A 15,073-nucleotide genomic window follows, 5' to 3' on the forward strand; every position below is an offset into this window, starting at 1 on the left:
TTTCGTAAATAACTCGTAAACGGTGGCTCATAGCAAAAAATGTTCTTATACATAAGTAATCTATATAAAATTTCCTACAAGAAAGATTCCGTACACTTTTTTGCTAGGATCAATATTCAAGAAGATATCAACACGGGAACCTTAATTAAAATCAATTTTGTGGTCTGTTTTTTTATATTTTCGTATATAACTCGTAAAGAGTGGCCAATAGCAAAAAATGTTCTGAAACGTAAATAATCTACACAAAATTTCCTACAAAAAAAATATAGTACACATTTCGCAAAGATCAATATTTAAAAAGTTACTAAAGAAGGAATGTTATTTATAATCAGTTCTAAGGTTCATTTATTTTTAGTTGTTCGTAAATAACTCGTAAACGGTAGCTCATAGCAGAAAATGTTCTACAACACAAATAATCTACATACAATTTGCTACAAAAAAATTATTGAATACTTTTCACTAGGCTCAATATTCAAAAAGTTACTAAGCGAGAAAGTTAATTATAATCAATTTTAAAGTATCTTTTTAGTTTTTCATAAACAACTGGTAAACGGTAGCCCATATCAAAAAATGTTCTTTTACATAAATAATCTACATAAAATTTCCTATAAAAATATACAAAATATTTTTCTCTGGGACTAATATTTTAAAAAATATAAAAGGGGGAATGTTAATTACAATCACTTCGCAGGTCTCTTTTTTTGCTTTTTCATATATAACTAGTAAACGGTTGCCCATTGCAAAAAAAACGTTATACTTAAATAATCGTGATAAAATTCTCTACAAAAAATATTATTTATACTTTTTCGCTAGGATCAATATTTCATGAGATATTAAAGGGGGAAATTTAATTTTAATCAATTTGCCGCTTTTTTTTTAGTTTTTCGTAAATAACTTGTAAACGGCGGCGCATAGCAAAAATTGTTCTTATACATAAATAATTAACATAAAATTGCCTACAAGAAAGAGCTAGTACACTTTTTCGCTAGGATCAATATTTAAAAAGATACTAAAGAGAGAAATTTAATTATAATCACTCTACACATAATAGTAACTTTATTTTTAAGATTGGGACGTATAGTTGTATAAATAAAATTTCTAATTATCTTCTAAAACTACAAAATCATCATCATCATCATTGCTGACGGTGATTTCGATGGGGGCTCCGTTAGTGCATGAGCCAGAGCATACACCGCAGACACTGGAGCACGAAATTCCTGCTTTCCGGCAGCTGCATCGCGCCCCACACCCGGTCGTGCATCGGCAAAATATGGTGTTGAGAATGGAGTCAGGTGCCACTGGGTCGTTGACTGTCACCCTTTTGACGTTTCCTGCAGTAGTGAAGTCGACAGTAGCATTATTGCAACGCGACATTAATGCCGACTGCATTACTGCCACAATTGTCAAAATCAATGTTGCTTAGTAGATATTTGCTATTTGCGACAGTAATTTTTTTATTTTTTTTATTTATTTAGAAACAAACAGTCTCGTATTGCTACATTGGATACAATTGCATTTTAGTAATATTGTAGACTTACAGTTTCCTTAATTAAATTATGTAAACCTAAACATTAAAATGTGAAAGTACATAAGAATTATGAATTATCTATATGAATCAAACATACTTAAACGGTGTATTAATTAACAGTGCCAGAAAATTTGAAAGTTATGTAGATGTAATAACAATTATAATGCCTGCTGAATACATTGTAAAGATAACCGTTTGAAATTAGATAGTGTTTCATGAAAAATATCTACATTTTGAAACTTTTCATCATAAAGCCTGCACGCTCTCCTAATGAAACCATGTTTTGCATATGAAGTACGACTACGGGGGATATGAAAGAGAGGTTTTTTTCTACAAGCTCGCTCACAACGCCGGGGTACTCTAAAAGAAAGAGAGTTTATTAACGAAGGGGCATCGATGATGTTATTAAGAATTTTGTACAGGATCAAGACATCAATACGTTCGCGACGAGAGCTTAATAAAGTAGTATTTTGTCTTTTCATGGAGGTGGTATAGTCTATGTATTTATGTCCAGTACGATACTCAATAATGCAGTCGACAGTAATGTCGCACTGCAATACTACTGCATTACTGCCCGAAAAATTACCTTTTCGACTTTTCATGAACTAGTGCTAGTTCTAGTCGACTGTAACACTATTACAGCGCAAATGTCAAAATCAATGTTGCTGCGCGATTTTCGTCATTTGCGACAGTAATGCGGTTGGCAGTAATGTCCCGGTGGAATACTGTAGCAGTAATGCTGGCGTAGTCTGAATCCAAACGGTACCTTAAGGCTGATATGAAAGATGTAGTAGTAGAAATTTTCGCTGTCTTCGGGTAAGTCTCGGTAGCTCAGTTGACTTGGCAGAACAATGGGTTGGTTCCAGAGTGTATATAATCTTTTTTGTATGAAATTTTATGTAGATTATTTATGTTCATGAATACTTTTTTGTTATGGGCCACCGTTTACGAGTGGGAGCATAAAATTGATTATAACTAACTTACCAGCTTAATATCTTTTTTACTATTGATCCTAGCGAAAAAGTGTACGGAATCTTTCTTGTAGGCAATTTTATGTAGATTACTTATGTATAAGAACATTTTTTGGTATGAGCCACCGTTTACGAGTTATTTACGAAAAACTAAAAAAAGGGACCTTTAAACCCCCCTCCACCCGTTAGCACACCCCCCATCCACCAGTACTTTCAGTATGTTGTGTAAGGCACCTTGACCTACAACTATGCCAAAATTCGCTCATACACGAATTATTTCCCCTGTGTGGCTGTTTTTGGTCTTCATTTGGTGGCCTACCAATCGTAATCGCTTGCTGTGACAATCGATTTGGGTTAGTTACATCCCTATATACGTCAGTCACAATGTGTCAAATAACGCAAATAATATTGCTTACAGTATAGGTATAACTTACGTCGTCATCTCAATTCATTCTGATATAATTATAAATCAGTACTAAGTTGACAGAGGGCGTACCTGCCTTTATCTTGGGATGTAATGTTTACTTTAATGCGACATTTCTATCATCAATTCATCATTCTCTAAGATTATTTACTAACATGCGAGCCAAAGGCAGGCATGCATTTAATGCACATACTTACTCCTTATATTGCCAGTAACCTACATTTTGAAAACAACGCCATCTACATCAGCCTTGTATAACTACATAGCGCCGAGGATGGCAGTAAAAATCAACGCCATCTATTCATTCGAGTAAAAAGTAGAGAGAACGAATGAATAGCTTCCTTACTCGAATGAAATAGGTAAAGCTAGCAATCAAATAACGCGTTGTCATTCATTAATGAAAGAGGGTGTTGTTCCACTACTTTAAAATATTTGTAGACTAACAATAATAACAGCAGCATCGCGATATCATAAATGAACAAAAATCGGCCAAGAGCATGTCGGGCTATGCTCAGTGTAGGGTCCCGTTACACAGACATAGGATGAGTGGTCTGTGGTTCCGTAATTACCATTCGGTCAGAATAGGCTAAACAGGGGCTATTAGTAAGTATCATGTACATTACAAGCATAAGTAGCGCTTTGTACGTTTCTTCACTAAGAAGACTTCTCTTCTTAGTAATTGCAAAAAGTTTTCACTTTTTGCAATAGCTCAAAAACGGCTAGTCCAATCATGTTCATTACCTATAGTTTTCATTTAAAGTATTTACTAAGCTTTTATTTTACGATTTTTCTCATAATTTTGGACCCATGGTTCAAAAGTTAGAGGGGGAGCGAGACACATTTAGTTTTCTTTCGGAGCGATTATAAAATAAAAATCCAAAAATATTTACTTTATCAAAAAATGATTGTATACCCCATACCATTGAGTTGAAGCAAAATTTATTTAAAAAAATATATATTTGCTGTTCTGTTGTCATGCATAATTTATACATCCATGCCATATTGTAGCTTTTTAGCACTAATTCAAAATTATTTATTTTTCAAAATCATTTATTCATTTAACATGCACAGGGTATACAGGTGTGTCGAATCCTCCATTTAAGTTAATAACTTGTATTAGGAGGAATTCGCTCTTCCATACAAGGTTCCGATGATCGGATCACGGACACGGAGCAAAGCCGCGGACAGACCGACGGACATGGCGAAAGTATAAGGGTTCCTAGTTGACTAAGGAACCCTGCTTCTGGCTGGTTTTTTCCTTACATACATATATTTATTTACTATGGACATAATGTATAGGTACTAAATATTACGTTTTTGAACCCCAACTCTATATTAATTGCGATAAATAAAATACGGTTACACCTGTGTAACCAGGACTGACCTAGGTATGTGCGCAATGTTCTAATAAACATTAGTGTTAATGATCTTGACACAGTGAATCATATGTAGGTACTTCTTCTATCACAAGATTCCTTCAATTAATGCGAGTACGAAGCGATGACTGCCGCGTGCCGCTAACGGAGCGCGCGCGCGGCAGTCCGATCGGACCCCGACGCTCGATTGCACACTCGCGTGTATCACACAGAGTCTAAACCGACCTGCAGCCGTAAATAGTGCTCGTGTAAACACTGGATCTACTGAAACGCGGATCCCGCGTGACAGTGGCACGGAGCCGTCCGCCCTCGAGACGCCGTACCGTGCGTGCGAGCACTCGCGACCACCTCGCAGCCGCCTGCAGTGCGCCGAGGTACCTACTCGGCCCAACGTCAGCCGAAGGCCTTAACGTGACCGCGACGAGGTGCTAACATAAAGACCCTACAGAGTCACGTACTCGTACTCCAAGCAGCTGACTTCTGTGTTATTTTTTATCACTTCCCATTCACCTTCGACGCAAATCTTATCTGTAAAAGCCAAGAAGTACTTTTATTCTCATGTCGTTTTTCTATATTTACAGTAAGTAAATCTATCACGAGATATTTGAATGGATCTGTTATATATTTTCAAATAATCTAACAATGAAGACGAGAGATCGTCGATTAAAGTACGACTCTCGGGGTGCAAAACAGGAGGTCAAAGGGACTAAGCAAGAAGTGCAAGGATCGAAACAATATGGAGTGAGTGCAGAAAACCGTGGAAAGAAGCCGGATGTTCGAGTGGACAAACGTTCAGCGAATACCGAAAACTCAGCTGGTCGGACGCGTGCCAAGCGGTCTGGGGTGGAAGCTGTCAAACTGCACCTGCAGGCTACTGGGGGCACGGGCCGATCATCCCGCTCGGCTACCTCGGTAAATTTGTTAATTTTTATAAAATTATTATTTCCATAGAGAGATTAAGCACTTAAAATGTTGTTGCAAAGTTCGAGAGCAAAGTCATTACAACAGATGTTTTCACAGACGTCAACAAATAATTTAAGTATATAGTCACATTTTGCGAGGCGGCGTAATCTATTTGTATAAGTACTGTATGTTGAAGCAGGGGCTGTATTCGTGATACCTATATACCAACAGGTGTCTCATGATGCTATAGAATGATATCCTCTCAGATCACATCACATGATTCACTTATCTTATTTATCGAGATAGTGCCAAATAATAGATGATCATCGTTTCTAAGTGAATAGCCCATTGTAATCGGATAGTATTTTGTAAACCTTTCCTATGACCGAATCTTAACTCGAGAGCGATAAAGCTTTAGGTATAATAACTTTTACGTAACGTTCTGAGAAGTAATATTTTTTATAGTGAGATTTGACAAAAACTTTTAATATTGGAATCTACCCGTACAAGTGAGTAATATAAACATATAGTCTGAACAATAAGCCACCGTCTTATAGGTACATTGCATCTTATAAATTATAGCTCGGTATCTATATTTACTGATACAATTTTGTCAGTAGATTTATCTGTTTGTTCATTTAATTCGAAAGAGTGTTTACATACCATCATCGGCAAAGAAGCGCATGTCCGACTATTGTCAATACGTAACTGACAAAACGTACCAAGACTAATCGAGACAAATGAAAAACCGGGCAAGTGCGAGTCGGACTCGCGCACGTAAGGTTTGTTGTATGGGATGGGAATGGGAGTCCCACTTAAATATTTATTTTATTCTGTTTTTAGTATTTGTTGCTATAGCGGCAACAGATCATCTGTGAAATTTTCAACTGCCTAGCTATAGTTTTCACGGTTCATAAGATACAGCCTGGTGACAGACAGACGGACAGACAGACGGACACTCGGACAGTGGAGTCTTAGTAATACGGTGCCCTTTGGGTATGGAACCCTAAAAATATCTATTATTAGGTACTTTAAGTACGATACCTACAGCCACCAACACGTCTTGTCAGATATTATTTATATTTTTTTTATAATTTTAAAATACATAGGTTCGAAGTTATTTAAGAAAATAGCCAAAAAATTACCATTCCCCCCTCATCTCCAAACCTACTGGGTCAAAAATTTTGAAAAAAATACACAAAATAGTTCATTACCTATAGATGACAGGAAAACCTATTAGAAATATCCAGTCAAGCGTGAGTCGGACTTATGTACGGAACCCTAGAAACGCGAGTCCGACTCGCACTTGGCCGATTTTTTAACTACAGGTCAATTCGAACGTGCACTGACATCAAACCGGTATTTGCATTATATTGGAATCATTATCAGTTATATAGCTGCCATTCTTTCATTGGAACACAAAAAATGTGTACAATTATAGGCTGTAAAGGGGCCCACTGATTAACAATCCGCCGGACGGTATTGGCCTGTCAGTTGCTCGGATCTGTCAAAATTTTGTTCTAACTGACAGGCCGATACCGTCCGGCGGACTGTTAATCAGTGGGCCCCCTAACCACGAAAATGGCTACTCGGTAGTACGGGTATCATCGTTATTATAAATTGTTAATCGTCACATAAATGGTGGTATCGGATCTATATCTGAATCCCTAAAGTCTTTTCTACTATCTTTGCATTCCCTAATATTGTTTGTCATAATGATCAGTTGTCCTAACACTCGTATACCCTAATTTTGGTTTCCCTATTATCGACTGGCCGATTTTTTTTTGTCCTAATATGTATTTCCCTAATGGCACTTTCCATATTGGGTATTTATCCTAATGTTATGTAGCATAATTCTTTTTTTGCCTAATTATTGTTAGGCCTAAATATTATATATCCTAACCATCATGTTACCTAATTTTACTTAGCCTATCGTTTCTTGACCTAATACTCGTATGTCCTAATTTAAATTTCCCTCCTAACCTAACCAATGGCAGCACTTCATTTTTGCGAGGATCGCAGTTCTAACCTAACCTAACCCACTTTTGTGACAGCAGTTCGTTTTTTCGAGGGTCACAGTTCTAACCTAACCTAACCTAACCCACTTTTGTGGCAGCAGTTCGTTTTTTTGAGGGTCACAGTTCTAACCTAACCTAACCCACTTTTGTGGCAGCAGTTCGTTTTTTCGAGGGTCACAGTTCTAACCTAACCTAACCCACTTTTGTGGCAACTGTTCGTTACCATTCATTATGGAAAGTAATTGTTATGATAATTAATCAATAGGAAAAGTAACTGTTATGATAAAAGATCATTAGGGCAATAGCCTATAGGTCAAAACAGTTAGAACATGTTATTTTATGCCAAACATTGTTAGGGATTTCGAAAATATGGTAAAAAACTTTAGGGATCTTGATAGTTATGGTATAAATGCTTAGGTCAAATGATTCTTAGGCTAACCATTCCATTATGGAAAATAATCGTTATGACAATTGATCGTTAGGGCATGTGCCCATTAGGACAAACCAGTTAGAGCAAGTGACTTTAGGACAAACGTTGTTAGGGATTCAGAATGACACCCGGTGGTATCAATGGTAACTCCCTATAGTTAAGTTAATTGCAATTGAAGTTTTTCCACTGATGCTCGAGTTTATTTATTTATTTATTTATTTAAACTTTATTGCACAAAGTATAAACAAAAATGTACAAATGGCGGGTAGTTTAAGGTTAGCTCTACTGCTTACTACACACCGTGACCACGATGAATCCGAAAGTTTTTAATCACGCATTACTGAGGCAGTACTTTATGAATGTTATGTGAACGGTCGAAGTTAACAAATATATGTGGTACTCCAGTAAAAACGTGCAGTTGGACATACTGGGGGCCCTAATTATAATAAAAATGTAATTTCAAACTGGCCTCCAGACTTGAACATTTGACTTTAACCTTTTAACCATTTGACATGCGTTTGCAGTCATTCAATTTCAAACCGTCATTCTTGTAGTAGAGATACGTTTTTGTTTTATTTATAATTAGGGAATGCAAATCGGTTATTTTTTGTATGGAAATAACCGCGGTTTCGGTTGATAACCGATTATTTCCATACAAAAAATAACTGATTTGCATTCCCTATTTATAATGTCATAGTAGATTGTTAACCAAGGGTTGAAAGGCACCCATTCCTGTCGAAGTAGTTTAGCGCTGAACGCAGTGAGAGCGCCAATAGTCCGAGACAGAAATGGTGCCTTTCACCCGAGTTAAACACTCTACTTTTCATATCGAATGCGAGGAAACCAAATAAGACAAGGCAATTTCGCAATATCAGTAATGGAAGTACCTAATAGATCTACAGCTATGATTTATTTTCCTTAGGACTTACTTGCAATCGGAGACTTTACAAGTGTAAAGATTAATTACCCCTAGCGAAAATCATTTAGATTGCAATATTTACGAAAACACACATTTTTTAACAAACTGCAGTAATTTTAAAATGATTTGTTCATTATATAGACGGTCAAGCAAATCTTGTCAGTAGAAAAAGGCGCGAAATTCAAATTTTATATGGGACGATAACCCTTCGCGCCTACATTTTTCAAATTTGCCGCCTTTTTCTACTGACAAGATCTGCTTGACGCAGTATAGTATGTAAATCAGCGGGATTGCCTTTTACTTTTTAATTTTATACTTTTTCGTTCTAAAAGTCGCAATAGACTACCGGACCGCACCGCGATCTTGGTGCGCCGCACCACGTAAATACATAATAAAAGTATTTTAAATATTAAATAACAATTTAATTAATAATATAAGCAATTTTTATCTTGTATTTTATTTTATTTTCATGAATATAGTGCTATTAATAACTTTAAAAATCAATTTAATATCGTACAAACTTTTAACTGTGGCTGTGTAAGATTCTGCCTTTGCTCATTTGCGCAAGTGTAAGGTTTAAAAAAATATTTTTGGTGTATTCCTTTTGGTTCCCGGCTTATGAAATCGAGTAAATAGAATTAAACGAAAGAAATCAAGAATAATTTGTTTTTAACAATTCACTTACATCATTTTTTATAAAAAAAGGATCAACGTGGGATTAGTAAAATTAAACAATTACCAATTATTGTTCCAGGCGAGGAAATAAAGACACTATTTTTCCATTTTGTTTCCACCTAGTGGTTCGTGGGACGGGGACGCAGAGGAGTACACCACTTTTCTGCACTAGAGCATAAACGTATCACTTTCTGCGCACCTTTTAGAACAACAACGACCCACTTTCAGAGCATGAGATATGAAAAGTATTTTGCCGCTACGGACTAAAAGCGTTAATTTGAATTTCACGCATTCTCCAAAACAAGTGTGTCAATACTCTTTTTCTGACAAACTGACATATTATGAACATAGAGTCTCATATTCTTAATTGACATGATTTGTGCACCCACATTTTTACAGTTGACTGTATGACTCTCGGTTCTGGAAAATAGAAATAGAGGGTACTTTTACATACCGGCTTCCTATTACCAAGTATTATTGTGTGCTACTGGCGAGTTTGTGTGGTGGAAAAACTTTGCAAGTACCTAGGCACCGCATCTGGTTAGTGGTTTACAAACCCGATTTATACATGTTCGTATAAATCTCATTCCCGCCCAAAATCGAATACCATCTGAAATTCTTTGTTATGACGATATTCACCTCCTTACATAATGATTTCCGAATAAATTTTAGGGTGACTGCTACAGTTATTGGCCCCTCCATAGTTATTGGCCACTCTTAGTGACCCTATACATGTATTATCTAACTTACTCGTAATCCAAAGTAATAACAGAGCGCGGCGCGTTCATTTTTTCTTCCATGGTAAGGGGTCATCCATTAATTACGTCACACCAATTTCTAGGTTTTTTTACCCCTCCCCCCCCCCCCCTTGTCACACTTGGTCCAGTTGGCAAACCCCTCCCCCCTAGTGTGACGTCACATTTTTTTCTACGAAATCGCCAAATCGAATTAAGTAAGTACCTAAGTATTATTAATATTTTATCAAAATATTTTTGACGATATAAATATTAGTAATTTTATAACCCAAAACTCCTTAGGAAAGAAAATTAAACGATTAAAAACTATTTTCGTTTTAAAAACTTGTTATTTAAATGTACAGCGAACTAAATAATTGAAATAAATTTTCGGTTACTGATGAAGTTAAAGTGACGTCACAAAGTTTGTGTCTCCCCCCTCCCCCATGTCACAATATGTCACATTTTCTTGACCCCTCCCTCCCCCTAAACGTGTGACGTAATTAATGGATGACCCCTAATAACCATCAGTCTGTCAAATCTTCCAAACGGTTTTATTTACATGATTAAGTAATAAACATTCAAACACATTTACAATTACATACTTAAGTCTTGATATGTAAAAACTATCAGCAATGGTTAAGTGCTTACAACCACTTGAAATTTAATATACTCATAGGTACATACCTACCGAAGGTTTAAGTATAATATACTCGTAGTTTCTATTAGATTATCCAATTGTATATCAGAATTTACAAGTATCATACATATTGTCAGCGGATAAGGTAAACATATGACAGCCGGTATAATCCACAACAGGTAAGTACAACTCGCTCGTGTCGTGACGTAAGATGCATGACGACTCAAACTCATTTTCCTTGGCACGTAGTTTTCGTCATTTCCCTACTTGACACCAAACAAGCAGCTGAGTGGCAGCAATCATAATGTATGTACCTACCAGTTCGACAAACATTTTTTACGAGTTACATACTAACAATGTAGCACGAAGTCATATATCCGATTGAATGTGCGTAACTTTTCATTATTTAATTTATTTCAAATGTATGTGTACAATGTATTTAACAATTGCTTTTACTTTTCGTTCAATTAAAACCACATGGGACTTTAACCTTTGGTAAAAGAAAAAAAAAATATTAATTTTTTTTGAAATATTACAAACTTTTGTTGTGAATAACATTGCTGTCAATGAAATCACTTATTCCAATTCGAATTTATAAATGAGGCAACATATAATGCTCCAATGTCAGCAGTGTCAGCACCTAACATTACCCTCAATAATCTGACCAGAAATGGCATAGGGGCAAATATAAATGAAAGAGAGATAGAATGATTTTTCGTCTTATTATATTTTATCTAAGTTTTGATGTAGGTTTGTAAGAACATAACTTATGAATTAGGTATATCAGTATCATTTCGGAAACAGATCGAAAAACTTAAAATTCGAATACGCCTGTTAGTCGTTTAAATCGTACTATGTGTTCCTTGTATAGGTACGATTTAAACGACTATTATATTTTATTGATGATTTCGGTGTTTTAAAAAAAGACTCAATCGTACCGAAGACAGTCCCTTCGAGAAAATACATTTTGACTAAGTTATTTGCCTAAGTGGTTTTAAATACCCATAAGAACTTTAGCGTACCGCACGTCATTATTTTCTCGTAGACGTCGCCTCATTTCCGAGTTACGGAATTTCATATCCCTGAAATGTCTCCTCATTATTTGTTCCTCGGATTCATATCACACTGGTGTATTTGTAAACACTCGTGATGTCAATAATATTATATATTTATACATGTTTATATATCTATATATATACCTACTCATTGTCCACTTTTGAATAACAGTAGGTAAATAAGTTGACTATCAAGTAATCTTTCCAATTTGACCTAGCCCATTAGAGACTCGACCAGTTCCATTTATACATTACAAACAATTTAGGGCCAAGGACTTCTTGAAATAAGTATGTATTCTATGTAAATTGTTCTATTTACCATTACCTGTTTCCTGTTCATGTCTTTTGTCAGTATTATGAATTTCACGTGACTCGATAAATGAAATAAGGCGGAAAAATTGCTAATGGACTAGTTAATTCCATGAAACATCTGCAGTCAGAGCATCGGATTTGTTTTAAACATAGATAAATTCGCGAATACCGTCCCGTGGCGGTGGTTCATTAACGCTACCGGTATAATCAACTAAACAAAGAGATTCCCTTATTCGCTACATGCTTGACGTCATTTCTATGATCGGTAGCCGTTCCATATTTTAGTAGAAGGGTGTTAAAACACGTGTTTTATGAAAAAAATTGGAGGTCGACGAATGAATAGTTACGTGAATTATTGTTAAATGCCCTTAGTCGGTTGGTCACGTAGATTACAGACAAGTCAGATTCCGCAGCCGCCACCCGCCGCAATATCGCCAGTCGGAGTCGCGGCCGTCCGCAGACGCGTAGCGCTCTCATCTTGCCCTTATCACCTATCAAGAGAAACGGTGGCCACTTGATCCGCGTGACTAGACCATCCTCGATACCTACCACTGTCGGTGACCGCGCTATCACAATCAGCGATAGTTGAGATACTGCCTTTATTGTGTTGTGACGGTTTTATTGTTTTTCGCATTAAAAATGTCATTTACGACTTCAACTGCTGTTATATAGTCGAAAACGCAAATAATATCCGCACTGTGGCTTACGCGGCACGCAGGTTTATATTGATGTGATCGATAAATAAAACATTGGAAAACGTCCACTAATCGGTAAGTGAGCTGCTACAACATTACAGCTTGGTTTTTATCTGTTTAAACGAAGTAATTTTTCGGTTGTTTAGGTTATCTTATGCTTTCTTTACATTGCAGTAATCTAAATGTAATCTGAAGGTTTATAGATTTATTTTTAATTTTTTCAGTATCATTACTGAGGAGTCGCATATTTTTTTTTGTATACACACTGTTAAAGTCGACCACTGACTAACAGTCCGCCGGACGATATCGGTCGGTCAGTTGTTCGGAACTGTCAAATTTTTGTTCTAACTGACAGGCCGATACCGTCCGGCGGCCTGTTAGTTAGTGGTCAGCTTTAAGTGTACTGTATAAATAATAGCACATTTTCTTTAATTCAATATTAACGTTTTTTAGCAATCTCTTTATGTAACATTTTATTACTCTGTTTTCAACCGTAGCCTTTTTCATTATATGTAGTTGTAGTTTATTGTGAGCATAATATGCATCTGGTAAACAGACGGACTGGCAGATAGACAGACGGACATAGCAAAACTACGAGGGTTTCTAGTTGATACTACCTAATTGCTAAACTGATACATTGGCGGCACATACTGCTCTAAAGTGGCATAACTTCATGTTTGTCTGGATGGCAAAATTATGATTTTTTTTATTCAAAACTAGATAATTAAATAGCGACTTTTATTAAGTTTTACTCTCAATCCCTATTAGTATTGTAGAACAGGAAAAATCCAATAAAAGTATTACCCTTGATTTTACTCATTAATATTGATTAAATACTTACTTCGATTAAGCCAACGTTCATAATTAGGTACTCGTACTTAATTATTGTATTTATTATGATATGATGAAGAAACTTCTAAGTAAGATTGCTGATTTTGATTTGAGCTACCTGGTCTTTTGCTGATAAACCAAAATGATCTTAAGAGTTTTTTTCGTCATTATTTTTTAATTATCATTTTTTTAATTATATTCAAAGTTTGAAAAATAATTACAATGGTATTGTTAGGTAATTAAAAGATTTGTGATTGTCTTAAAAATTGGATTGATTGATGATTCTTTTTACATGTATGCGTTTGATCAGTTTGAACACAATGGACGCAGCAGGCAAGAAAAATTATTAGCTTTTCATAAATTATATTATTTTACAATAATCTTTAGCTAAATGTTAGTTTTATGTCAAAATAGAACGCAATAATTTTGTTGACTTTTTCTAATTTTACAACTCTACTAAATAGTGTAAGTACTATGTATTTATCTCTACACTACTCTGTTCTGCTTTTCTTGTATCAATTGATCCGGCAACAACCTAAAGTTATTTGAATGAACGCATACACATGTGTCGCGGTGAGTTTTCCATCTTGCATCTTCAAATAAGTTTATGAGCGCAATTTTTTAAGTATATTTATTATTTTGGTAATTCCAATATAGGTAGGTAAGTACTTTATCTTGTGGAATAATTTCGAAAATGGACTCTGCACGGATAACGAATTATCCAATTATTTATTTAAAAATTTACTGTTTTACCCGTACCGTACACATAGGTTTTGACTTTTTTGTGATCTCTAGGTGTTTTTATTTATTTATTTAAACTTTATTTCACAAAAGAAAATTTATCGTACAAAAGGCGGACTTAATACAAAAAAGCATTCTCTACCAGTCAACGTTAAGGCAAATCAAAGAGATTCTGGGCGGTGCTACTAAGGGGTTGTGCACAAAACACGCGAAGTATTTTCGGCTACTTTTTGAAGCGAATCTATATACAGGCATTATAATTATAAACAGCGACTTAATTTCTTTTATTTAATTCAATTTTATTCACAAATAAGCTTACAGTATAATAAACCAAGGCGTTTATAAGTAATGTTTAATATTATACATGTTATATTAAACGTACACTATAAAAAGTACATGTCAACGTTACAAAAACAGAAACAAATTCAATTATCTAATAGTATGTCAATAAAGCAAATATCAATTTAGTTCAATAATTCAAAAACTCATACATGCTTTTAATAATTTGGTAAGACGCATGATAAGAAAATGTCAATGTCAGGTAACCGCAGAGACAATATCATTCAACAGAGCGATAGCTCTTGCAGAGGGTATGTAGCTTTTGCTATTTAAGACACTACATTCAGATAAGAAACACCTGATAAGAGATGATTCTTGAGATCTTGAGACTCTTAAGCATTGTTCTTACCGATATACCGATATGGACTGGACACGAGATAACTATCGAGATCATGTGACAGTATCCTCTTAAGTTTAATCAAGGGCACTTCCCCCTTCAAGGGTTTTGATGACCTCCGCATTTATCACTAGATATATTAGAG

General features: G+C 35.5%; 1 protein-coding gene across 1 annotated transcript in view; it reads left to right on the top strand.

Annotated features, from left to right (window-relative positions):
- Positions 1–4,698: 4,698 nt before the first annotated feature.
- LOC134663695 (sodium/hydrogen exchanger 9B2-like) overlaps positions 4,699–15,073 on the top strand; it is a 55,888-nt gene continuing 45,513 nt past the window's right edge. The window contains exon 1 of the mRNA XM_063520144.1: positions 4,699–5,211. Within this exon, the coding sequence (XP_063376214.1) occupies positions 4,942–5,211 (270 nt within the window). The 5' untranslated portion in view covers positions 4,699–4,941. The remainder of the gene's footprint in view (positions 5,212–15,073) is intronic.

Source organism: Cydia fagiglandana, chromosome 4 (genome assembly GCF_963556715.1).
Source record: "Cydia fagiglandana chromosome 4, ilCydFagi1.1, whole genome shotgun sequence".
In the NCBI taxonomy this organism is placed as follows: Eukaryota; Metazoa; Arthropoda; class Insecta; order Lepidoptera; family Tortricidae; genus Cydia; species Cydia fagiglandana.